Source organism: Salvia miltiorrhiza, chromosome 8 (assembly GCF_028751815.1).
Source record: "Salvia miltiorrhiza cultivar Shanhuang (shh) chromosome 8, IMPLAD_Smil_shh, whole genome shotgun sequence".
In the NCBI taxonomy this organism is placed as follows: domain Eukaryota; kingdom Viridiplantae; phylum Streptophyta; class Magnoliopsida; order Lamiales; family Lamiaceae; genus Salvia; species Salvia miltiorrhiza.
The window spans coordinates 6048317-6073172 of record NC_080394.1 but is presented as its reverse complement, the minus strand read 5'-3'; the positions used below and the strand labels follow the sequence as shown (position 1 = coordinate 6073172).

Here is a 24856-nt window from a genome sequence, read left to right as displayed (position 1 = left end):
TGCTAATTTTGGTCTGGTGTTGAAGATTGAGGATGAAACAAGACATAGAGTAAGACTCGATGAAGCACGAGTTCAAGTCTCGACGGGGCTCCGGTCCGTGGATAGGATTCTAAACTGTAGAATTGATGGAGTCTCTTTTAGAATAAGGGTGGAAGAAATCTGTAGCTTTAAGGCAGCAGCTGGTGATGAAGATAAAATGCCTTTTGATACTGAATCTGATTCCGATTGGTCGTGGGGAGAGATTTCAAATGATCCGGCGAATGCTCTCATCGGAAAGTGCCTCGAATCCGATGATCTGGAGGAAGACGTTTCGGTAGGCCAGGGCGGCGGCTCCTCGAATCCTGTGAGAGACAATAATTGCTCTCCTCAGATCGAGAATTGCAATGATTCTTCGGCGGCTGGACCAAGTCAAAAGGGGCCAAATCAAGATGGGCTCGGAGGCCCAAATGGCATCTCCGTCGGATCGCCTTCGAATTTTAAAACCCAGGCCCAAATTTTTGATGTGAAGGCTGCTCAAAATCGCGAGGCCCAAGTATTGCCTATTGAGATACATGCCCAGGATTACAGTAACAATGTGACTAGAGTAAACCTTGAAACACAGAAATCAGGGAGCGGCGATGAGGCGAGGGTCGTGAATGAGCAGGGCCAGGAAATTGAGGAACTCACAAACTCCCTTAGAGTTTCCATTGATCAGCATCAAAGGTGTCATAAAGGCCAGCGAAGAGGAAGGAGAGAGGCAAAAAGCAAGGATATGGAGGCAACAGCTGATTCCGAGAAGGAAGAAGATTCAAGGCGACGTCAGCCAAATTTTAATGACAAAGGGGGAAATAGAGCTCGAGATTGCCATCCACAGGCCAAGATGCATAAAAAGGTTCAAAGACTTCAAGCAAAGACTTTGGAAAAGAAGCAGTGGGGTAGTTTCATCGCCCAAATTGATTCTGAAAATGAACTCAGAAATGAAGGTACCAACATTGGAACTCCAATGGTGGAGTTGACAGAACAAGAGGAAGAGCAGGAGACTAATGAGGGTACAAAAGTATGGAATTTTGGGAAAAAGCTAGGCCTTTCAAGCTTTGATCGAGACAACGAGATGGTGACGCAAATTTCGGCTCAAATTAAGAGAGACAATGTGCAGGGAGGAGACAAGGTAAATCATCCATGATTATCCTTTCCTACAATGTAAGAGGCTTGGGGAGCTCTTCCAAAAGAAGAGAGATCGGTGACTTAATCAGGCAACAGAGAGTGGATTTGTGTTTCATTCAAGAAACAAAAATGGCTTGTATTGACGAATCAATTGGTAATAACTGGTGGGGAAGACACGACTATGATCTAGCAAGTAGGGATGCAGAGGGAAGATCAGGGGGAATTCTCTGTGCTTGGAATAGAGATTCCTTCATGGCTACAAGCAAATGGGACATGCCGGGCGCGGTGGTCATAAACGGCAGAGGGAAGCCAGGTAACCAAGACTATTGCTTTATTAACGTTTATGCACCAATTGAGTCAGCTGAAAAGATTGAGCTTTGGGATAAATTGAAGTTAATTGCTGAGCAGAATAGGGACAAATGTGTTTGTATTCTTGGAGATTTCAATGCCGTTAGAGAATCAGGGGAAAGAGTGGGCAGAGGAGAGAGTTACGGCATAACAAATATGAGATTGTTTGATTTGTTCATTCGAGAGAGCGATTTGACAGAGATCAGAACACAGGGAAGGAAGTATACTTGGTACCAAACCAGTGGCGGCTGCAAGAGTAAATTAGACAGATTCTTGGTCAACGAACAATGGCTCAATGTTTGGCCCTCAACCTTTGGTCTCTGCCTTCAAAGATCGCTTTCAGATCATTGTCCGATTATCCTCTCAACAACGGTGGTTGACTGGGGACCGAAGCCTTTCCGCTTCATTAACGCGTGGATGACGCACCCGGAATTTAAGAATCTGGTCCAGAAAGTGTGGAACGAAACGTCGGTGTCGGGATGGGGCTGCTATGTTTTCAAGGAAAAGCTTAAGGCCCTAAAAATTGCCTTGAAAGCTTGGAACAGAAATTCATTTGGAAACATCGACCACAACATCAAAATTTGGAAAGATGAGCTACAACAGTTGGATATCATCGATGATGCATTTGGCCTCGACGAACAGGAGGTTTGTAGAAGGAACGAAGCAACAGCAAAGATCATTCTCTATACAAGAAACAAGTGCAGCCTACTGGAACAAAAGGCCAAAGTTCGATGGATTAGAGAAGGTGATCTTAATTCAAAATTTTATCATAGAGCAGTTGTTGGACGCAGAAAAAAGAACGAGATTGCAGGGCTGATGTTTGGGGATAGGTGGGTTGACGAGCCAAAGGAGATGAAGGCTAAAGCTACGGAGTTTTTTCAGAATTTTTTCAAGAAGAAGCGAAGAGTTTTACCAGTTATTCCCACAGATTTCGTGAGCCGAAAACTTTCCCCTGAGGACAACTCGAGGCTGATCAGACCCTTCTCGGAAGAAGAGATCAAAGAAGCCGTGTGGAGCTGTGATGGGAACAAAAGCCCGGGGCCTGATGGCTTTAATTTCACCTTTTGGAAATCGTCATGGGATATCATTAAAGCGGACTTCTGCCGTCTGATGAATGAATTTCATTCCAATGGACAGATCCCTAGAGGATGCAATTCGTCCTATATTGTCCTCATTCCAAAGAAAGAGGAGTGCAGCTCACTCGAAGACTTCCGCCCCATTTCTCTTATCGGAAGTCTGTACAAAGTTATTGCTAAAGTCTTGGCAGGGAGGATGAAGTCTGTTATGGGCAAGATAATATCTGAAAACCAAAATGCTTTCATTTGTGGGCGTTTTATCCTTGATGGAGTCATTATCCTTAACGAGGCAATTGAGGAAGCAAAAAAGAGAGGGAAGGGCAGAATTTTCTTTAAAGTTGATTTCGCAAAGGCTTACGATTCGGTTGAATGGGACTACCTTGATATCATGCTGGAACGGCTGAATTTTGACATCACGTGGAGAAAGTGGATCAAAGGTTGCCTTTCTACGGCCTCGGCGAACGTTCTCATCAATGGGTCACCAACGGGAGATTTCAGTTTGGAAAGAGGACTTCGACAAGGTGATCCTCTATCACCGTATCTTTTTCTCATTGCAGCGGAAGGATTACATTCCCTTGTCAACAAAGCAGCGGACTTGAAGCTAATTCAGTCAGCAGAGATCGGAAGAGAAAAGGTGGAGATTTCACACCTCCAGTATGCGGATGATACGATCTTCGTCCTTTCAGATTGCGAAGGGAACATTGAGGCGATCAAAAACATTCTTATACTTTTTGAGATGCTCTCGGGGCTGAAAGTTAACTTTGGTAAAAGCTGCCTGATGGGAGTCCGGATTGATGATAGCAAACTCGAGAGGATGGCAAACGAGCTACAATGCTCAGTTGGAAAATTACCGTTCAAATTTTTGGGCATCAAAGTCGGAGGCAAAAGCAGAAGCAACGCGGACTGGAACTACATTGTTGAAAAGGTTAAGAAGAGAATTGACTGCTGGAAGAACCAGAAATTGCCGTTGGCAGGAAGAGTTACCTTAGTGAAGGCAGTTCTTCAAGCAATACCGACCTATCAGCTTTCCTTCTCTATCATCCCTAAAGCTACTGTAAGAGCCTTAAACTCTTTGCTTGGTAAATTTCTTTGGGGTGGGGGTACCAGTACAACCCCAATCACTTGGGTCAAGTGGAGTGATCTCTGCCTTAGTAAAAAAGAGGGAGGGCTGGGGTTCAAGAACCTCGAATGGTTTAACTTAGCTCTTGTCACGAAATGGATATGGAGATATTGGAAAGGGAGAGAATTATTGTGGGCAAAAGTCGTGAGATCCTTATATGGAGACGTTGAGTGGGGAGAGGAGGGCCTTCAACTCAAGGGTACTAGAAGGAATAAGGGCGGATGGTGGCCGAAAGTTGTGTCAACAGGAGAAACGTCATCTGGGAAATGGTTTCTGGACAATATCGGTCGAAAAATTGGGAACGGGAATGAGACCAAATTCTGGGAGCACAAATGGATTGGGACAAAGCCATTAAAGTTCGTCTTTCCTAGATTATTTCAACTGAGCGCTGATAAGGATGTCACGGTAGGGGAGTGGGGAACTTGGGAAGAGGGTTCTTGGATATGGGAGATGAAGTGGAGGCGAGATTTGCTCGAGAGAGAAAAGGAGGCAGTTGAACAACTTAAACACTCTATCTCTCATTTTGTTCCGGTTGCAGGTCGAGACGACAGCTGGGTCTGGAAGGCGTCACCAGACTGTATATACTCCACAAAATCGGCGTACTTAACAATAAAAGCAAACCGGATTGTGGAGTCGAGGATGAACGACGAAGAGAAATGGCGTGCAGCAATTTGGAAGTCGCCGGCCCCCCAAAAAGCGATTGTCACAGCATGGAGATTGATGCGAAATAGGCTCCCAACTTGCGATAACTTGAGGAAGAGAAGTATTGATTTGGGAGAAGAAGAATCCAAGTGCAGCGAATGTAAACTCCTTCCAGAATCGACAAATCATCTGTTTCTTAGGTGCCCCAAGATAGAGGAAGTTTGGAACGAGCTCCAGAAGTGGCTGGGAGTGGAAATGGTGCGTCCCCAAAGGGTTGAAAGTCACTTTGGTACGTTTTCTTGCTTCGGGAAAGAAAAAAAGATTATAAAGCTATTGTCTGCTATTTGGGTTTGTTGCGTTTGGATTCTTTGGAAGAAAAGGAATGAGAAACGGTTTGAACGTATGGAATGGGAGTCAAAGAACATCGTCACGGAGATCAAAATTAGAACGTGGTGTTGGAATAAGATCTTCGGGATAGTTGGAAAGGAGATGGATCTTTCTTGCTGGTGCTCTAATGAGCTGATCAAAACGGTTTTGTAAGATCTTTTTGGGTACCTCTGGTACCTCTTCTAATGAAATGAATTTTTTCTCGATCAAAAAAAAAAAAAAAAAAAAAAAAAGAAGTTGGCACTGCCAGAAATTAAATGTGAAATGAAGTGAACAGTTGATTTAGACATAATACCAAGTAGTTTGATCGCGTTTAATGCAATAACTATATATATCGTGTTAATTATCGTAGTTGAACAATCATGTCGACCTATTAAGGAAAAAGGCAAAAAAAATTGTCGATGTGACATACATATATAATTATAGGAATTGAATAAAAATAAAAAATAAATTCCGATCCTCATATATATTATCATATCCTAAAGACCGATAACTAAGATAAATTTATCATTTTACTAAGTGAATTTGTGGTCCTAAATTTTTTTTTTTCAAATTCATTTTTCTATAGTGAATTCATTATATATTCACACTTCATTATGTATATTTTAAAATAAATTTATAATTTAACCCTATCCTATTATTATATAGTATATTGTAGTAGCTGTCGTGTCGAGGCCTTATTTTGCCATTAATCCATATTCATATGTCTTGATCAATTTGGCTAATTAAAGCTGTTGCCCAATATTTTCTTCCAATGGAATAATGGGAAACGTTGAATCTAATATAGATTTCTACGTGGTGTATATATAGAGAGACAGAAAGACCCACCACTGTCACATACACCACACCTGATTTAGAATCAATCTTTTATTAATTGAAGTGATACTTTTTACCAAATATAGAGATGTCTACTGCTCCTCTAAAGTTTTTATTTTTTGAAAGAAGTACTATCAAACTATCAATAAATAGCTTAGCTTCCCCAATTATATATGTAGTACTAGTATTTAATTTCTTGCAATATATGCAAGTAAGAGAAAATACGCAGGTTTGAAGAAAACCTATCTATCCACACTGACCGAGTTTGGTGTGAACTTAATTGAACTCGTTTGTGACTGATCATAATTATTCTGTTTTTTTTTTTTTGTGGTTGTTGTTGTTGGGAAACTCAGATCTATTGTCTCAGTCCAATCACAAATTTTAGAAGCAATTTTACACAATAAATAATTAATGTAGCTCACTCTGCAAAATTCAAAAAGTTTGATCTATAAAATCATTAATTCATCCTACCTCTATCCACCAAAAATATATAACAATTATCCGATTTAACGTCTACAAAAAAATGGGGGGAAGTTTGGTGCTAATCCGAAGTATTTGCGAACTGCCAACACAAGAAGTTCTCAATGAGTTGGTGAAGGGTTATATACTTAAAGCAACGCTTTTATGCTTGTATATATTGATACCTTATTCACTACTATTTTCCTATCTGAATTATTGTTATTGCATAATCCTATTATAGTCCAATTTATCTCATACTATAGATTATATGGTGTGTTGTAGATCACAGAAGATCATATAATTGGAAAAAGTTGAGATATAAATTGAGTTCACAATCGAGGCAACTATGGACGAGTTGCTGGTTTAGATTGTAGCATAAATGGATAAATAGTTTGTCTTGGCTATTTATTTATGCTAGTACCTTCGTGTATTGAACAGGATCACAGTGAGATGAATTCTTATATTCTGACTAATTAAGAATCAAGATCTCGGCGACTTAAATAGTCTTAACCTTAGTTGGATTAATCGGTGTGAATAATAGATTGACTATTGCTTTGATTTATCATGGGTGAGAGTTCTCTTGAAGCTCAATATACTCGATACTTTGGGTGATAGCAATTATTATTTGACATGCGATTATATTGCAATAAGGATCCGTGTCCTGCTAATAACAGGATGATAATATCCTCTCGAGGAACTTAATAAGTTTATCGTATTAAACCCTGCAGGTGGAATTAGTTCCGATACGATAATAAGTTTAAGTGGTAGCACTCGAGATGTCGTTTATAATTAAACGACTAATTAATTAATTAATTGACCGTCAGAGGAATTAATTAATTAATGGATATTCGATATCTTAAACACGGAGATTAATTAAGTCTAATACTAGCCCCGACTCACCTAAAGAATAAAGAGGTAATTCAGTATTAATTTTCTAGTGGAATAAATTAATACTAGTGTCTCGATTTATATTCTGGGCTGAATAAGAAAAATCGAGCACTGGGAGGCCAAACTTTATTCGAGCTAGTAGATCCCCGATTGGCCCAAATTAAGGCTTAAATCTCAAGTGGGCAAACAATTCATTATCTCTAGATTCTTTCTCATAAATAATTGCTAAAGATATCACTTTGCCAAAAGTGAAATAAATAAATGGCAAACATAATAATTGCTATTATTCTTATCTTTTGCTATTTTAATCAAAAGTAAAAGAAAAGAAAAGTATGTGATATCATTCTTAAGAATGAAGAATCACGTAGCAATTGTAGACAATTTGAGAAAGAGAGAAATTGAGAAAGAAAGAGATTGAGAGTTTTTGTTCATTGGAGTTGAGATAGGATTCGAAGATCGTTGCCATCCAACGTCGAATCTTGCCGTGGGAACAATTCGGAAGATCAACTCTGGAGTCGATCACTTCTCGTTTCGTAGGTATACTTCTTTTACTACCTTGTAGGATTATGGTTTTTGTATGTACTTGTTAGATATCCGAAATGGATCGTGGGCACACGAACCGTATGTCAAAATACGGTTCCTACAATTGGTATCAGAGCCAAGGTCCGGACATTTCGGCTCTATCGGATTAATGAGTAGTAAAACCATTAGATCTTGGTAGAACTTTGCTATATCAATATGCAGGTTTTGTATATTGTTCGTCGTCTTATCGTGGATCATTTATTTGATTTGTCGATCTTGGCCTGTAATCTTAAAATCACGACAAGCTATGCGTGATTAGATTAGGATTTCCATTTGTATTTTTTCTTTGTTGGTTTATCTATTGGAGAACAATAGAAATCAAGAACAGAGGGTGATAGAATGCAAAATGGAGAAGCACAGAAATTCCGGGCTCCCGCTGGTCGCCCGGTGCCGGAATTCAGCCGGTGCCGCCGTGCCTCTCGCAGGAAATCAAGTTCTGGCAGTCTCCGAAGAACAGCTATAACTTCCTCTACAGAAGTCCGATTGAGGTGAAACAAGTGGCCACGGAAAGCTCTTTCAAAGACGAAGAAGTCGTATTTCTGCATAAAATACGATTGGAGTTCGTTTGAGGGGTCAAACGGAGCGTTGAAGTTGGCTGACCTGTTCAGCAACAGATTGACGAATTGGGCCTATCTTTTGGACTTCTATGATTTAATTTCATTGGGCTCTCTTTTGGGCCTCTTAAATTAAATATATTGGACCTATTTAATTAAATTAAGTTGGGCCTATTTAATTAAATTAATTTGAGCTTATTAATTTGGGCTCTTTTATTTAATTAATTTGAGCCTCTTTGATTTAATTAATTTGGGATCTTTTATTTAATTTGGGCTACTTAATGGAAGGAGTGTTTCGCGGACGACGAGACTTGCTAAAAGACGAAGAAATCTATTATGTAATAGATTAGAATTTAATTTCCCTTATTTTATTCATTTGTAATAAAATAGGCAGGGAAGAACAGGTTCCAGGTTTCCACGATAAGACGACATTTTTTTTGTCGGGTTTCTTTTATGTCGTGGAATTTAATCACCGTTAAGGTGTTTTAATAGCATGATGTTTTTTGCTCTATGTGGTTTTAAATGCGCATAGTATATCATGCTATGTGTTATCACGTTTTCTCTAAGCATGTTTTAGAATTTCAAGCGAGCATGTTTTATTACATGTGTTATAGAAATGCATGCTTAGGTTTTCCGTGTTAACGTGATTTAACCTGTAAACCTTTTGAAGTAAAAGACTAAGCGGATAATTCAATTTTTTAAATAAAATTGATATAGACCTCCACAGTTGGTTTAAGACAAAGTAAATTGATAATTGGTGTAAACGTCCACACGAACGTGGCTTGCACTTGTTATTAATTTGCAGCTTTTGTCGGTTAAACTTCTAAATTAAAAAATATTTTAATCTTGTGAATAAGTGGGAGTTTTTGCATGTAAACGTTCACACTATCGTGACTTGCATGTATTAATTTCTGCGAATTATTCTAGAAATGATTAAAATTAATTATTTTAACCTTGAGAATAGTGGGAGCTTCTCGTGTAAACGTCCACACGAACGTGGCTTGCACGGGTTAGTCTTTCATGGATTATTCTAGAAGGGGTTAAAATAAAAGATAGTCATAAAGTTGACTAAACTGTGGTCATAGCTTAGGCGTTTATTTCAAGTACAACTCCCCAACGGAGTCCCTTCTTGAAATTGCGTGGTCTAGACAAGGTCCGTTTATTGGTCCCATTTTTTCATAAGGATAAGTTGAAAATGGAATGAGACCAAAGACTGGGTGTCTGGTCAAACGAAGAGCGCGTAAACGTCCACACGAACGTGGCTTGCGTGTAATTCGATTGGGCTAACGGAGGTTTCAATAATATTGTTTTATCAAAAGGTTACAATATTATTGCTACGAATCTTTATGCAATAACGTGTTTTCTTATTTGCATTTGTTTGTTTAATATTTCAGATATGACTATTACCCCGCTTTTGAATGTTTTATCTGCTAAGCCGCTTACTGGTCCGAATTTTTCGGAATGGAAGCGCAATCTGGGATTTGTCCTAGACGCGGAGGAGTATAAGTTTGTGCTTACTACTCCTGCTCCCGCGAACCTTACTACTCGGTCTTCCGAAGAGCAAAGGGAGGCCCATAAGCGGTGGCATAGGGCGAATAATATGGCGAAAGCTTATATTATGACCACTATGTCTTCTGCGTTGCAGCTGCAACATCAGTCGTTGGAGACTGCGGCTGCAATTATAAGGAACCTCGAGGAGCTCTTTGGGGAATCAGACCGATCGGTCCATTTTGAACTCATGAGGAAACTCATGTCTTCAAAGATGACGGAAGGTTCGTCTGTGCGCGAGCACGTGCTTGGAATGATTAATCATTTCAATGAGCTGGACGTGCTCGGTGGAGGAATCAAGGATGCCATTAAGGTAGACATGGTTCTCCACACTCTGCCCAAATCCTACGAAAACTTCCGACTCAATGCCGTAATGGGCAAGAAAAAGTTCACTCTAAATGAACTGCTTAATGAGTTGGTAGCGGCCGAAGGGGTCATGGGAAAGAGTCCACAGGCTTTGGCCACTGCCACAGGACCCAGTTTTCCACCGAAAGGTAGGAAGAAGAAAGGGCCCCATGGCAAGAAAGGCCAAGAAAAAGGTGGGAGCAAGAAGAAGCTAGGCCCGACCGGAGGCGTTGGCAAGCCAAAGGGGAAAGGGAAATGCTTCAAGTGTCAACAAGTAGGACATTGGAAATCCGACTGTCCCTTGATGAAGAAAGCTCAAGGTATTTCTATTGCTCTAGTAACAGAAACATATTCAGTTTCGAGATCTTCCCATCAATGGGTTGTTGACTCGGGTGCAACTGACCATGTTTGTTACACCTTGCAGGGGTTCCTGCGGACAAGGGAGCTTAGTAAAGGCGAGCTAGCACTCTCCATGGGAAATGAAGCAAGCTTACCCGTTGTTTCAACTGGAGATGTGAATTTATTAATTGATGAACATGTTTTGGTTTTAAGAGATGTACTCTATGTTCCGGGTTTTCGGAAAAACTTGATTTCTACCATTCAATTACGAAAGTATGGATATTCTGTTCTTTTAGAAGACAGTGCAGTATTCATTAAAGATGGTCAAGTTTTATTTAGAAGTACAGCTGATTCTCTTTATACTTTTACATGTCCATTTGATTATTCTTCATCTGCTTTTACTTTGACTACAAACCAAAAGAAGAGAAAAGCTTCTTCTCTAGAGAACCAAACTCTTCTTTGGCACCTACGATTGGGTCACATCAATCTAAGGAGGATCCAAAGACTGGTTTCCGATGGTATCTTGGAGTCTCTTCAAGTAGAACCAATCCCAGTCTGCGAATCCTGCCTAGAAGGAAAGATGACGACTCGGCCTTTCAAGGCCAAGGGGTATAGGGCCAAAGAAGTGTTGGAACTGGTTCATTCTGACTTGTGCGGACCTATGTCCACTCAAGCTCGTGGAGGGTACGAGTACTTTGTCACTTTCATTGACGATTACTCAAGGTACGGGTACATTTACTTGTTGCGCTACAAGTCTGAATGCTTTGACAAGTTTCAAATATTCAAGGCGGAAGTAGAAAAGCGACAAGGTAAAAGTATCAAGTCATTGCGATCTGACCGCGGTGGCGAATACCTCAGTAACGAGTTTAGAGCATACTTGTTAGAATCTGGGATTACATCTCAGTTGACTACACCGGGTACACCCCAACAGAATGGTGTGGCAGAGAGAAGAAATAGAACTCTTCTTGAGATGGTTAGATCGATGATGAGTTTTGCTACTTTACCCATTTCGTTTTGGGGATATGCCTTAGAAACAGCTGGTTACATTCTAAACTTAGTGCCTTCTAAGTCGGTTGCTAAGACCCCGTCCGAGCTGTGGTCAGGGCGCAAGCCTTCTCTTAACCACATCCGGGTTTGGGGCAGTCCAGCACACGTGCTGAACAAGGATGCCGATAAGTTGAGCTCTAGAACTGAAGTAAAGTTGTTTATAGGATATCCTAGAGGAACGAAAGGGGGTTATTTTTATTGTCCTAAGGATCAAAAAGTCGTTATTAGCACTAACGCAAGATTCTTGGAAGAGGACTACATAAATAACCATAAAAATAAGAGTAAAATTATATTCGGAGAGGTCAAAGAAATTGGCACGACAAGTCAGCCAATTCAGCCAACTGTGCAAGATGTAGTAACGCAAGTCTCATCAGAAAATGCACAGAATGTCGATACCGAATCTGAAATAGTGCCACGTCGAAGTGAGAGGGAATCAAAGGGCAAACTGCCCAGTCGATATGCATTTGTCAATAAATCTAAAGATTCAATTGACGATGGGCTTATCGAAGAAGATCCCTGGACTTACTCCGAAGCACTAGCAGATCCGGATGCTCTTGAGTGGGAGGCATGTATGGTTTCAGAATTTGAATCCATAACTGCCATGGATGTATACGAGAAATGTTTGCTACCTGAGGGTCGAAAGGCCATTGGTAGCAAATGGGTATACAAACGCAAGAGAGGACCAGATGGGAAGGTTACGGCCTTCAAAGCGAGACTGGTGGCGAAAGGTTATACTCAACGACCTGGTATCGATTTTGAGGAAACTTTTTCGCCAGTAGCCATGCTTAAGTCTATCCGATTTCTCTTGTCCATGGCAGCCCATATGAACCTTGAGGTGTGGCAAATGGATGTCAAGACCGCATTCTTGAATGGGTATCTTGAAAAAGATAGAGATATCTATATGCTACAACCAGAAGGGTTCATCAAGAAAGGTGAAGAGCATCTAGTTTGGAAGCTTAAGAAGTCTATTTATGGACTTAAGCAAGCTTCACGATCCTGGAATAAACGTTTTGATGACGTGGTCAAAACTTATGGTTTTGAGCAGTGTGTCAACGATAGCTGCGTTTATAGGGTCTGTATCGATGGGAGTTTGGTTTTCCTTATACTCTATGTGGATGATATACTTCTCATTAGTGATAATGTGAATGTATTGTCTGGCATTAAGGAGTGGTTATCCCAACAGTTTGAAATGAAGGATCTGGGAGAGGCAGCATATATTCTCGGAATAAAGATTGGTCGTGACCGATCTAAGAGAATGTTAAGTTTGTCTCAAGCATCCTACATTGACACTGTTTTGGCACGGTTCAGCATGCAGAATGCTAAGAAAGGTTTTCTACCTTTCAGACATGGTGTTCCGCTATCTAAAGCTTTGTGTCCCTCAACACCTGAGCAAATAGCGAGCATGAAGACAGTTCCTTATGCTTCGGCTGTAGGAAGTCTCATGTATGCGATGCAGTGTACCAGGCCTGATATCTGTTTTGCCGTTGGCATTGCAGCAAGATATCAGGCGAATCCAGGTCAAGCTCATTGGACTGCTGTAAAGCACATACTCAAGTACCTTAAACGGACTAAGGAGTATGCGTTAGTTTACCAGTCTCATGATCTGACACCAGTAGGGTATGTAGACGCCGATTATCAAGGTGATAAGGACAAGAGGCGGTCTACTACTGGCTATGTGTTTAAGTTTGGGGGTGGAGCCATTGTGTGGAGAAGTGTAAAGCAGAAATGCAATTCACTATCCACCATGGAAGCTGAGTATGTAGCTGCTTGTGAAGCTGCTAAAGAGGCTATATGGCTCAGGAACTTCCTAACTGAGATTGATGTGATTCCTAGTTTGCCGAAGTGCATCACAATTTATTGTGATAACGAGGCTGCTATTGCGAATAGCAAGGATTCAAGATGTCATCAATCCATGAAACACATTGATGGCAAGTATCATTACATTCGGTCAGTGGTCAAGCATGGTGATGTTGCATTACTACATATTGCGGGAGTTGATAATCTTGCTGATCCCTTCACGAAGAGTCTTCCTGGTGCGGTGTTCAACAAGCATGTTGAAGACCTTGGAGTTCGTGACCTCCCGATACTAAACTAAACTTTAGTATAAGTGGGAGAATTTGTAATAGAGATTTACAAGCGAGTGGATAGCTAGAGGATATTATCAGTTTATTAGTCACGTTGTATACTAAAAGTTTGCTTTAGTATAAGTGGGAGAATTGAAGGGTTATATACTTAAAGCAACGCTTTTATGCTTGTATATATTGATACCTTATTCACTACTATTTTCCTATCTGAATTATTGTTATTGCATAATCCTATTATAGTCCAATTTATCTCATACTATAGATTATATGGTGTGTTGTAGATCACAGAAGATCATATAATTGGAAAAAGTTGAGATATAAATTGAGTTCACAATCGAGGCAACTATGGACGAGTTGCTGGTTTAGATTGTAGCATAAATGGATAAATAGTTTGTCTTGGCTATTTATTTATGCTAGTACCTTCGTGTATTGAACAGGATCACAGTGAGATGAATTCTTATATTCTGACTAATTAAGAATCAAGATCTCGGCGACTTAAATAGTCTTAACCTTAGTTGGATTAATCGGTGTGAATAATAGATTGACTATTGCTTTGATTTATCATGGGTGAGAGTTCTCTTGAAGCTCAATATACTCGATACTTTGGGTGATAGCAATTATTATTTGACATGCGATTATATTGCAATAAGGATCCGTGTCCTGCTAATAACAGGATGATAATATCCTCTCGAGGAACTTAATAAGTTTATCGTATTAAACCCTGCAGGTGGAATTAGTTCCGATACGATAATAAGTTTAAGTGGTAGCACTCGAGATGTCGTTTATAATTAAACGACTAATTAATTAATTAATTGACCGTCAGAGGAATTAATTAATTAATGGATATTCGATATCTTAAACACGGAGATTAATTAAGTCTAATACTAGCCCCGACTCACCTAAAGAATAAAGAGGTAATTCAGTATTAATTTTCTAGTGGAATAAATTAATACTAGTGTCTCGATTTATATTCTGGGCTGAATAAGAAAAATCGAGCACTGGGAGGCCAAACTTTATTCGAGCTAGTAGATCCCCGATTGGCCCAAATTAAGGCTTAAATCTCAAGTGGGCAAACAATTCATTATCTCTAGATTCTTTCTCATAAATAATTGCTAAAGATATCACTTTGCCAAAAGTGAAATAAATAAATGGCAAACATAATAATTGCTATTATTCTTATCTTTTGCTATTTTAATCAAAAGTAAAAGAAAAGAAAAGTATGTGATATCATTCTTAAGAATGAAGAATCACGTAGCAATTGTAGACAATTTGAGAAAGAGAGAAATTGAGAAAGAAAGAGATTGAGAGTTTTTGTTCATTGGAGTTGAGATAGGATTCGAAGATCGTTGCCATCCAACGTCGAATCTTGCCGTGGGAACAATTCGGAAGATCAACTCTGGAGTCGATCACTTCTCGTTTCGTAGGTATACTTCTTTTACTACCTTGTAGGATTATGGTTTTTGTATGTACTTGTTAGATATCCGAAATGGATCGTGGGCACACGAACCGTATGTCAAAATACGGTTCCTACAGTTGGATGAATGGAGTGACTTCTGGTTTCTTTGGAAGAGGAAATGGAACTTCGTTGATGTACACCAGCAGCGAGCTATCTGGACGAGATGGATTGGGATCCCGCTTCATGCATGGAACTCTCGTTTCTTTGATTCGGTGACGGCAAACTTTGGGCGGGTTTTGAAAATTCACGAACTGACGAAAGAAAGAGAGAAATTGGACGAAGCTTTGATCCAAATCTCTACAGGTCTCAAATCCATTGAGCAAGTTTTGGAGTGTTGCATTGATGGAGCTAGTTTCACACTTCGCATTGAAGAAATTCAGGATAACCCACTCTCGTCCTTGTTCGGAGAACCGGATTTAGATGAGTCGGAATCGGAATCGGATTCAGGATGGTCGGATGGAGCGGAATCCATGGATCCGGCTATCGCTACAATCGGAATGATGGATGACATCGGTGTGGGAGATGGAGACGTTTCTGTTCTTCAAGAATTGAACTCTTCAATTCCTTCGCAAGACGTTTCAGTTCTCCAAGAATTGATCGCTTCGATTCCTTCGCAACAAACCGTTGCAGATACGTCAGTCGAGGTTACCAATCATGAGGAGACAACGTTGGGAGGCTCGAGACTGCTTTTGAAAGTGGTTGCTGCCGCAGGTTTAGGCCAGTCTTCTTGCAGGGCCGATCATGCCACTCTTTCTGAGGTACCTCTTTCCTTGCCCACGGTTCCTGATGTGAGAGAAAAGGAACCCATTCTTTTACAAGGGGGAATTGATGATCTGGAAAATAACAGTGAGAGTCTCGACGAGAATGTTATTGTAGAAGAAAACAACCATTCTGAAGGAGTGTCTAGGACCGAAATTGATGATTCTTCGGGCTCCCAAGCAGGGGAAGTTAGGCTGCCTTCCAACAACAAAAGGGCTGATCACCAATGCACAAAAGGAAAAAAAGGTAAAGGGAAAAAGAAGAATAGAGCGAGGGAGAAGGAGAATTGGGGGCGTTTCATCTCTGAAATAGAATCACTAAATGGGAGAGGGGAGGAGGCCGCAGGGGAGGAACACATTGGGGAGAGACAAAAAGAGTTGCTTTTGACAGAGGATGGGGGAATTTCAGGTCAGAAAATCTGGGACTTTGGGAAGAAGTTAGGGCTTTCAAGTCAGACTGAAGAAGAGGTGATTGTCCGCCAAATCGAGATGCAAGGTAATTTCCTTTCCTTCAATAATGCTGGGAGTCGGATGAATTGTCCATGAATTTACTGTCATACAACATTAGGGGCTTGGGGAGTATTGCGAAACAGCGAGATGTTATTGAACTTGTAAGAGGGCATAAGATTGACATTTGTTGTTTACAAGAGACAAAAATGGAGACTTTTAGTGATGTTTTTTGTAATTCTTGGTGGGGGTTTAATAACACAGATAAGGCAATCAGGAACTCTGAGGGGAGAGCTGGGGGAATTGCGTGTTTATGGAATAGGGAGGTATTCGAAGCATCTAGTTATTGGGATTTACCGGGGGCCGTGGTTGTTAACGGTAGGTACAAGGAGGACGGTCTCTTGTGTTGCATTATCAATGTTTATGCGCCAACTGAATCAAAGGAAAAGAGAATTCTCTGGGATGCAATTGGTTCTATTGTTGAACAGAATGCGGATCGAAGTGTGTGTATTTTGGGAGATTTTAACGCAGTTAGGAGAAGAGAAGAGAGGGTGGGCAGTGGGGAGACGTTTCGAGCGTCGGATGCGAGGTTTTTCGAGGAATTTATTAGGGGGAACGATCTCAAGGAAATACATACACAAGGTCGAAAGTACACTTGGTACAAGCCCAATGGCAAATGCAAGAGCAAGATTGATCGTTTCCTTGTTAACGAAACTTGGATGCTTACTTGGGAAGGAAGCTCTGCACGCGGTCTTCAACGTTCGATCTCGGATCACTGTCCAATTGTTCTCACTACTAGAACAGAGGATTGGGGACCAAGACCTTTTAGGTTCCTAAATGCTTGGACGAATCACCCGGAGTTTGAAGATGTTGTAAAGAAAGTGTGAACGGGGACTGACTGTCAGGGATGGAGCTTTTTCGTGGTTAAGGAGAAATTGAAAAAACTTCGCGAGGCTTTAAAAGTTTGGAATCGCACATCCTTTGGTGAGATTGATTCTAAAATTCATGAATTAAAGAAGGAGTTACAACAGAAAGATGAGCTTGACGAGCAGAGTTGTTTAGGCGAAGTGGATGTTATCAGGAGAAATGAGCTCCAAGCTCTCCTTTCCCTTCAGCTGAAGCATAAGCAGATGACTTTACAACAGAAGGCTAAACTGAAATGGCTTAAGGAGGGAGATGTGAATTCTGGCTTCTTCCATAAGGCGATTAAAGGGAGGCGGTTGAAGAATGACATAGGCGGACTAACCTTTGATAACTCATGGATCTCCAAACCGGAAGAGGTAAAAGCTAGGGTGAGAAATCATTTTGAAACCTTTTTCAAGCGGAAAGATAGACAGATGCCTGTTATTCCCATTGACTTTGTGAGAAGGAAAATCTCTGATGAGGAGAGAAATTGGCTGATTAGAGGTTTCGAACCTGAAGAAGTTAAAGAAGCGGTCTGGAGCTGCTCTGGCGATAAGAGTCCAGGACCTGATGGCTTTAACTTTTCATTCTGGAGATCGGCTTGGCATGTGGTTAAGGAGGATATCCTCCAGGTCTTGAAGGACTTCCACACGAACGGTAAAATTCCTAAAGGAGGTAATGCTTCTTTCATCGTTTTAATACCGAAGAAAGAAGGGGCTGATTCGTTGAACGAATTTCGCCCAATCTCGCTCATTACCAGCTTGTATAAAATCATTGCCAAGATCTTGGCGGGGAGACTGACGAAGGTGATGGGGTCGATCATCTCTGATAATCAAAGCGCTTTCGTTAAAGGGCGGTTCATTCTCGATGGTGCGGTAATTTTGAATGAAGCTGTTGTTGAGTCAAAAAAGAAGCGACGAAGCCGGATCTTCTTTAAGATTGACTTTGCCAAAGCTTTCGATTCAGTTCAATGGGACTTTTTGGATACTTTGCTGGACAGAATGAACTTCGATGGGATTTGGAGGAAATGGATTCAAGGGTGTCTACAGTCAGCCACGGCAAGTGTCCTTGTTAACGGGTCATCAACGGGAGATTTCAAAATGGAGAGAGGCTTGAGACAGGGAGACCCGATGTCTCTCTTCTTGTTCCTCATTGTTGCAGAAGGGTTGAATGCGCTCGTTGAGAGAGCAGTGGAACGACAGTTATTGTTTCCTGCTAAGATTGGTAAGGATGAAGTGCCGATTACACACCTCCAGTACGCGGATGACACCATCTTTATTTTAGAGGCTGATGAGCGTAATGTGGAATCACTGAAAAGTCTGTTGCTTCTCTTTCATTTTGTCTCGGGTCTTGCTGTCAACTTCGCGAAGAGCAGCCTGATGACGGTGGGAGTGAATGTGTCAGTCGAGAGGACATGGGCTTCGTTTCTCCATTGCAAGATTTGTTCATTTCCGTGTCTTTACTTGGGAACCAAAATTGGAGGTCGAAGCAATGGTGTTAGCGAGTGGAATTTCTTGGTGGATAAAGTCTCAAACAAAATTGCAAGCTGGAGAAAAAGACCTCTCTCGTTGGCAGGGAGGATCACACTTGTCAAAGCGGTGCTTCAATCTATTCCGGTATTTCAACTGGCATACGCTTTTATTCCCAAGACAGTGCTCAAGAATCTCAATTCCTTGTTCTCCAGATTTCTGTGGGGTGGAGGCTCTCAGTCGGGAAGAATCACCTGGTTTAAATGGAGCTCCTTGTGTTCCAATAAGAAAACAGGAGGTCTTGGGTTTCGGGATGTGGAATTGTTTAATCATGTTCTGTTAATTAAATGGCTTTGGAGATTTTTGGTGGATGGGGAAGCTTTGTGGGCGAGAGTGATCAAATCGATTTATGGGGAACTTGTCTGGGGCGAAGAGGGGGATTGCTCGGTGATGGGAAGAAGTGGGCAGTTGGGGTGGTGGGCGAAAATTGTGGAGAAAGGGGGAGGAAGAGACGATAGATGGTTCATTGATCACCTTCAACACCGTCTCGGGGATGGGATGAATACAATGTTCTGGGAGGACGTGTGGGCTGTTAACAAACCTCTCAAGTTCTCTTTCCCGAGATTGTATAACTTGTGTTCGAATAAGAAAAGCCTAGTCGGAGAGAGTGGGTTTTGGGAAGGAGAAGAGTGGGTGTGGTCGGTGAATTGGAGGAGGGATTTGAGGGAAAGGGAGACTGGACAGGTAGAGGAACTTTTGAGACTTGTTGCTGCTTTTGTCCCTTCTACAGGTTTAACTGATGGATGGAGTTGGAAGGCAACTACGGACGGTAAATTCTCAACAAAGTCGGCTTATGATTTGGTGGCGGCTTCCAGAGAGGCACAACAAACTCAACCGGCTGAGATGGCAATGGTTTGGGAGGCTCCAACATCGCACAAAGCCAAGGTGACAGCGTGGAGATGTCTTAGAAATCGTTTGGCTACCTGTGACAACTTAAGAAGACGACAAATTCAAATTAGCTGGGAAGAGAGAGGATGCAACTCTTGCTTTGCTGGAGAGGAGACGACGGAACATCTTTTTCTTCATTGCCCGAAAGCTGCAGCGGTGTGGGACCAAATCTTCCAATGGTTACACATCAAAACGGCAAATCCTAGAGGTACTCTTCATTACTACACTTCCTTCATCTCTGCTGCCAAAAAGAAGAAAGGAAGAAGATTGCTAAATGCGTTATGGGTGGGAACGGTTTGGACGCTATGGGAAAAAAGAAACGAGAGTCGTTTTCAAGGAAAGATTTGGGATATTGAGAGACTTGTTTTACAGATCAAGGGTAGACTTTGGAGTTGGAATGAGGTCTATAAAGTTTTGGAGTTGAGAATCCCTTTCACCATGTGGTGCTCAAAGGGTTTCAATCTTTCCTTCTTGTTTTGATTGGCATCCCTGGTGCCTTGCTTTTTATCTAAATAAAATATTAATTTTACCGATCAAAAAAATATATATATAACTGTCATTTTTTATACATGATCATATTTTCTCTTTTTGTAGCTACAATCACTCATTTTTATGTGAGCCCACACCCAATGCAACCACAATCACTCATCTATATATATTAAAAAGATAGTAATTTTTAATTTGAAATCAATTTCAAATTGATTTGAATAACAATTTCATGATTTCTTTAAAAAATAATGGCTTCTTATATGTATATAAAGAATAGATTAAATTAAATTAACTAAAATTACATTTAATTATTACCATAATTGGCCGATCATTATGTGAAGCAAAATTTTGATTCTTTTGTTTCTTATTTCTAATTTCTTTATTTTTTTAAATGGAAAGACGACACACAGAAAACTAGAGTTACTATTTTCAGCAATACATTCGTCAGTACAAATATTATATATAGTAATATTTTTTGCAGAAACAAAAATATTAAATATATACTAGAATCTTCAATTTCCCTTTCTTGCATCAAAATCCTCATTTCCCGCAGGAGCTTTTGCTTTTTTATCATTGCGCCGTGGACACACTAGGTCCATATATATGATGATTGAACTGAATAAAAGCCGACTTCATACAAATAATATATAATAACTCCTTAAATCATGGAATGGAACAAAGTTTCACGATAAATCGAGAAATTTACTTTTGAATTGTAGTCATTCTCTAATTCAACAAGATGGGGGCACCAGCTCTCACATCAAAACTTAATTACCTTCTATATATATAATTAAAACCGTTGCACAAAAACTAAAAGTTTTGTATAGAACATGTACATGTGCAACTACACCCGCCCCTCTTAATTACTTCAAAGCTTTGAAACCGAAACACCAAAATATAATTAATTACTACTAAATAAATACTAAAATGTTGATTAATTTTTATTTTCTAAAGAGGTCGAGACGATGATCTGCCAATCTCAATGAATAAGCGGTGGTCTTATACTCCCCCCACGTGAAGGCCCTATAAATACTCGGATTTTGGGCGGAGAGCAGCTCCGGCATGGGCGAGATGGTGGCGGCGAGAGGCGGCGCCGCGAAATACATCATCGACATCCTCGCCTTGGCCGAGCGCGCCACCACCCTGTGCCGCACGCTCGTGAATCTGCCGTTGGTGAGGGCCTGAAAGGCGTCGCCGACGAAGACGCAGAAGTTGTGCGGGTCGGGCGGGACGGGGACCCACAACCCGTCCCCGGAGAGGATCTGGAGGCCCGCGACGTTGTTGGATCTGAGGATGGTGAGGATCTGGGGGTCCGAATGCTCGCCGAACCCGATCCGGATCTTGGACGGGTCGTCCAACGGTTTGGGGTGAGTCCGCCAATCATCGTCGTCGATGTCGGCAGCGGCATTGACTGAAGGATAGTGATTGATCCGGAAGCAGGAATCGCTGCTTCCATCTTCGATAAGCTTACTAAAAATAGATTTATCCTGGGCCCACAGGCCTTCACCCACCATTTCTAGAATCTCGCATGTCATCTTCCTAACTGCTTCTATGTAATCATTCACTGCGCCGCTGCAATATTATAATTAAATTAAATACAATACTTTTTTTTAAAGAAGAAGAAGAAGAAGAAGAAGAAGAAAGAGAAGAAGATTAGAACAAAATCATATGCCCTTTTGACAATTACCTAGTACTATGTCTATGCTACACTATGTTGGCTTCAGGCATGACAGCATGAATAATATTTCCTATATTTGGCATCCAGGTATATTAGTTTAGTACGCCACATTATTTCAGTGTGAAGCCCATTGATGCATGTGTTGACTTTAAATGTGTGGATTTATTTATTTATTGGAATTTTAATTACTTTGTGTGTTTTAGAAATCTATATGTGAGTGGAAGTTATGAGTGATTGTTTGACAAATGTGCGGTGATGCATTTTGCTTGCTCACATCACAAAAATAATTAATGCCATCTTGTGTAAGTAAATGAGAGTTTATTTCATCTCTTAATTTAGTGCTATTAATATAAATTATGAACTTATTTAAGCTCTTAGATCATAAAAATTTATGATGAACTCATTAACTTACTAAATGAATTCGTAGTTTTCGTCTCGAATCTCAATTAGGAACAATTAAAAATTGTATCTGTTTTGAATTTATTATTTTTCATAGCAAATACTCCCCCCGTTTTTTATTAAGTGCCCTCAGCCAACAAAATACACATACCAATAAAATAATATATTTACATTTGTAGCCTTGATAATTATCATAATAAATGCATGTGTACAACTAATTATTATATTCACACAAATATTAAATAAGGATAAAATAGGAAGAATGTCATAATTATACTCTCAAATTTTGAAATGGGACACTTATTAACAAACAAAGAAAATAATAAAATAGGACACTTAATAAAAAAAAAGGAGGGAGTACATTATAATTCACATTTTGTAGTTTATATTTTAAAATATTATCTATAACTTTATTCCACTATACACAAATGGGACCAGATATAATTGCTAGTCATTAAGATTGTATAGTAAATATGTCTATTGTTTGTAGATGCGAAAGGGAGCAAATTATTCCTTACTTTTTGGGGTGATGTGATGCGATTCATTCATTAGTAATCCCACATTGCGAAATGAACAATCATGAGCCCAACCACACAAAATAAGAGTAAATATCTTGAATGTTTTTTACCTAAATTTTCAATCGCATGCCATGGCAAATTAAGCTTTCACAAAGGCAACATAGTAATTACCATTTATAGGAAGGAGTTCCTTTTCACCATGTGTCATAAATTAAGTGGTACAACAATATTCACTTCTTTTGATGTTAGGTTATTTATGGATCCAATTCTTAGCAACGAAAGTAATTCATAACGGCCGACTACTCTGAGTAAATCCTACATATATATTCTTGTGTATATTACTATCAATAAATCTATGCAGCCATATTGTGGCCACCCACACACTAATATAATAAGGACAATTTTGATTTATTTAATTTATTTTTTTAAATAAAAATAGGATTTAGTTATTTTATTATATTCTCTACATTGTACTTACTTTTTTAATTTTTTTTGCATTTTTTATTTTTAATTTATTTTTTAATAAAAATTAAAAAGTTACCAAAAAATTGCAAAAAAATAACTATTGTGTAGAGAATATGATAAAATAACTAAATCTTATTTTTATTTTAAAAAATAAATTAAATTATTTTCTACTTAAGTAAATTGTGGGTGCCCACAATGTGGCTGTTTAACATTACTCTATTACTATAGTCTATAGATATGATTGTCAATTAATATGGCTCTGAACAGTATTTTTTGAGTCACAGTCCTTGAATTTCTTCACTAGTATGTATGGTCGTTGTCACAGTATCGTATTTGGACGAGCATTAATTGTCATTTAATTCCACTAGAAATCACTAAATTTCCGGTCTTAATATAGAATTGTCAATGTTATTCCAGAAACTAATCTTGTTTTCTGGTCAAACTATATACCAAAGTCCACGGTTGTTATGAGTAGTCACTCATGCTCATTATTGTACTATAAGTCCAACATGATTATTTGATAAGTTTTTTCCAAAAAAAGAAGAAGCCCTCTATATATATAGTTCATATATACCTTGCAAAAAAAATCTCCCAACATTTCATTATTCTAGCTAGTCACAGGTAGCGTAAGCAAGTTGTTACACATTAATTGTAATAAAAAAATAAATATATACATACGTACTCCATAAGTTAACTACTAATAATTAAATACTACGTTCTGCATGTAAGCAACTCATTCATGATATTCTCAACAACAACATTTTACATATATATACTTAAATTTTTTATTTCAACACAAACATTCTTAATTAGTCTTAACTCATAAATCATATATATATATATATATATATATATATATATATATAGAGAGAGAGAGAGAGAGGATGGTTGATTAATGAATTACCTGAAGGTGTTGGGATCGGAAGAGATGGATTTGGATCTACGAGAAATGGAGAGAGAATTGGCCTCGAGCAGGAGATATTCGAGCTCGCCTTTGTCGCCGTTGAATCCGATGTTCTTGCAGCCGTAGCCGAAGGGCGTGGGCGGGCCGGCGCGTTGCTTGTCGCATGCAGCTTTGGCGAAGAAATTGCGGCCCTCGCTTTCCACTCTCGAGATGATCTCTTGGGAGATTCCGTGGTTTTCGACTTGGAAAAATCCGAAGTCCTGGCACGCTTGCAGGATTAATCCGGTGACTTTCGATCTCTCCTGCCTGAAATCGATCACCGGAACTCCCACGGCCCGGGTTTTCTTCGTGCGCAGAGGAGCCGGAGATGGCACCATTTTAATGCTATGAGAGAGAGAGAGAGAGAGAGAGATTTGTTTGCAGTTGGAAGGGGGGATTTTTGTAGGGTTGAGTTTGGCGGTTAAATAGAGGGAGAGGGGGCGACCACCTTCAACGATTTTTAAATAATTGAAACATTAAATGATGGAAATAGTTACAAATTTCTGATTAGAAATAAATACTATTGATGACTACTGACTATAAATGTATTATATATGTGTGTGTGTGTGTGTGTGAGAGAGAGAGAGAGAGAGAGAGAGGGGGGGGGGGAGAAGTCGTACACGGTCAGGACGCTACAAACAGCAAACTCCAATTAGTTCCGACAGTGGGTTGCATTTTTTAACCACAAAAAAGTTAATGATTTTTGAGATGCCTCGAGTGAGTCGGTGAAAAATAGTTCGACAGAGGTTTATCTTTATTTTTAATTATATGGTTTTATAATTAATTATTTATTTGAGAAGGCCTGAGCCTGACATACGACTTTATATGGAGTATATTATTACGATATCCTATGTTTGTGGGTTTGTAGCGTTTGTGTAGATATATAGTTTGATGTACGTCATTATTGTTGATTTACCAAAATCCCTAATATATACTCCCTCTGTCCACGAAATAAACTCCTACTCGCCCTTAAATATTTGTCCACGAAATAAACTCCTACTCTGC

The 24856-nt window shown here is 39.8% G+C and overlaps 2 protein-coding genes across 2 annotated transcripts; one reads left to right on the top strand and one right to left on the bottom strand.

Moving 5' to 3' along the window:
- Positions 1–4326: 4326 nt before the first annotated feature.
- LOC130997990 (uncharacterized) lies at positions 4327–4869 on the top strand. Its single transcript, XM_057923429.1, has one exon. The coding sequence runs from the start codon at positions 4327–4329 to the stop codon at positions 4867–4869; it is 543 nt and encodes a 180-aa protein (XP_057779412.1).
- Positions 4870–20603: 15734 nt separating this feature from the next.
- Positions 20604–24331, bottom strand: LOC131000403 (gibberellin 2-beta-dioxygenase 2-like). The gene is made up of 2 exons (XM_057926290.1): positions 23813–24331; positions 20604–21420 (listed from the first exon to the last, which is right to left on the bottom strand). The coding sequence occupies exons 1-2, from the start codon at positions 24187–24189 to the stop codon at positions 20790–20792; spliced, it is 1008 nt and encodes a 335-aa protein (XP_057782273.1). The 5' UTR covers positions 24190–24331; the 3' UTR covers positions 20604–20789.
- Between the last annotated feature and the right edge of the window lie 525 nt (positions 24332–24856).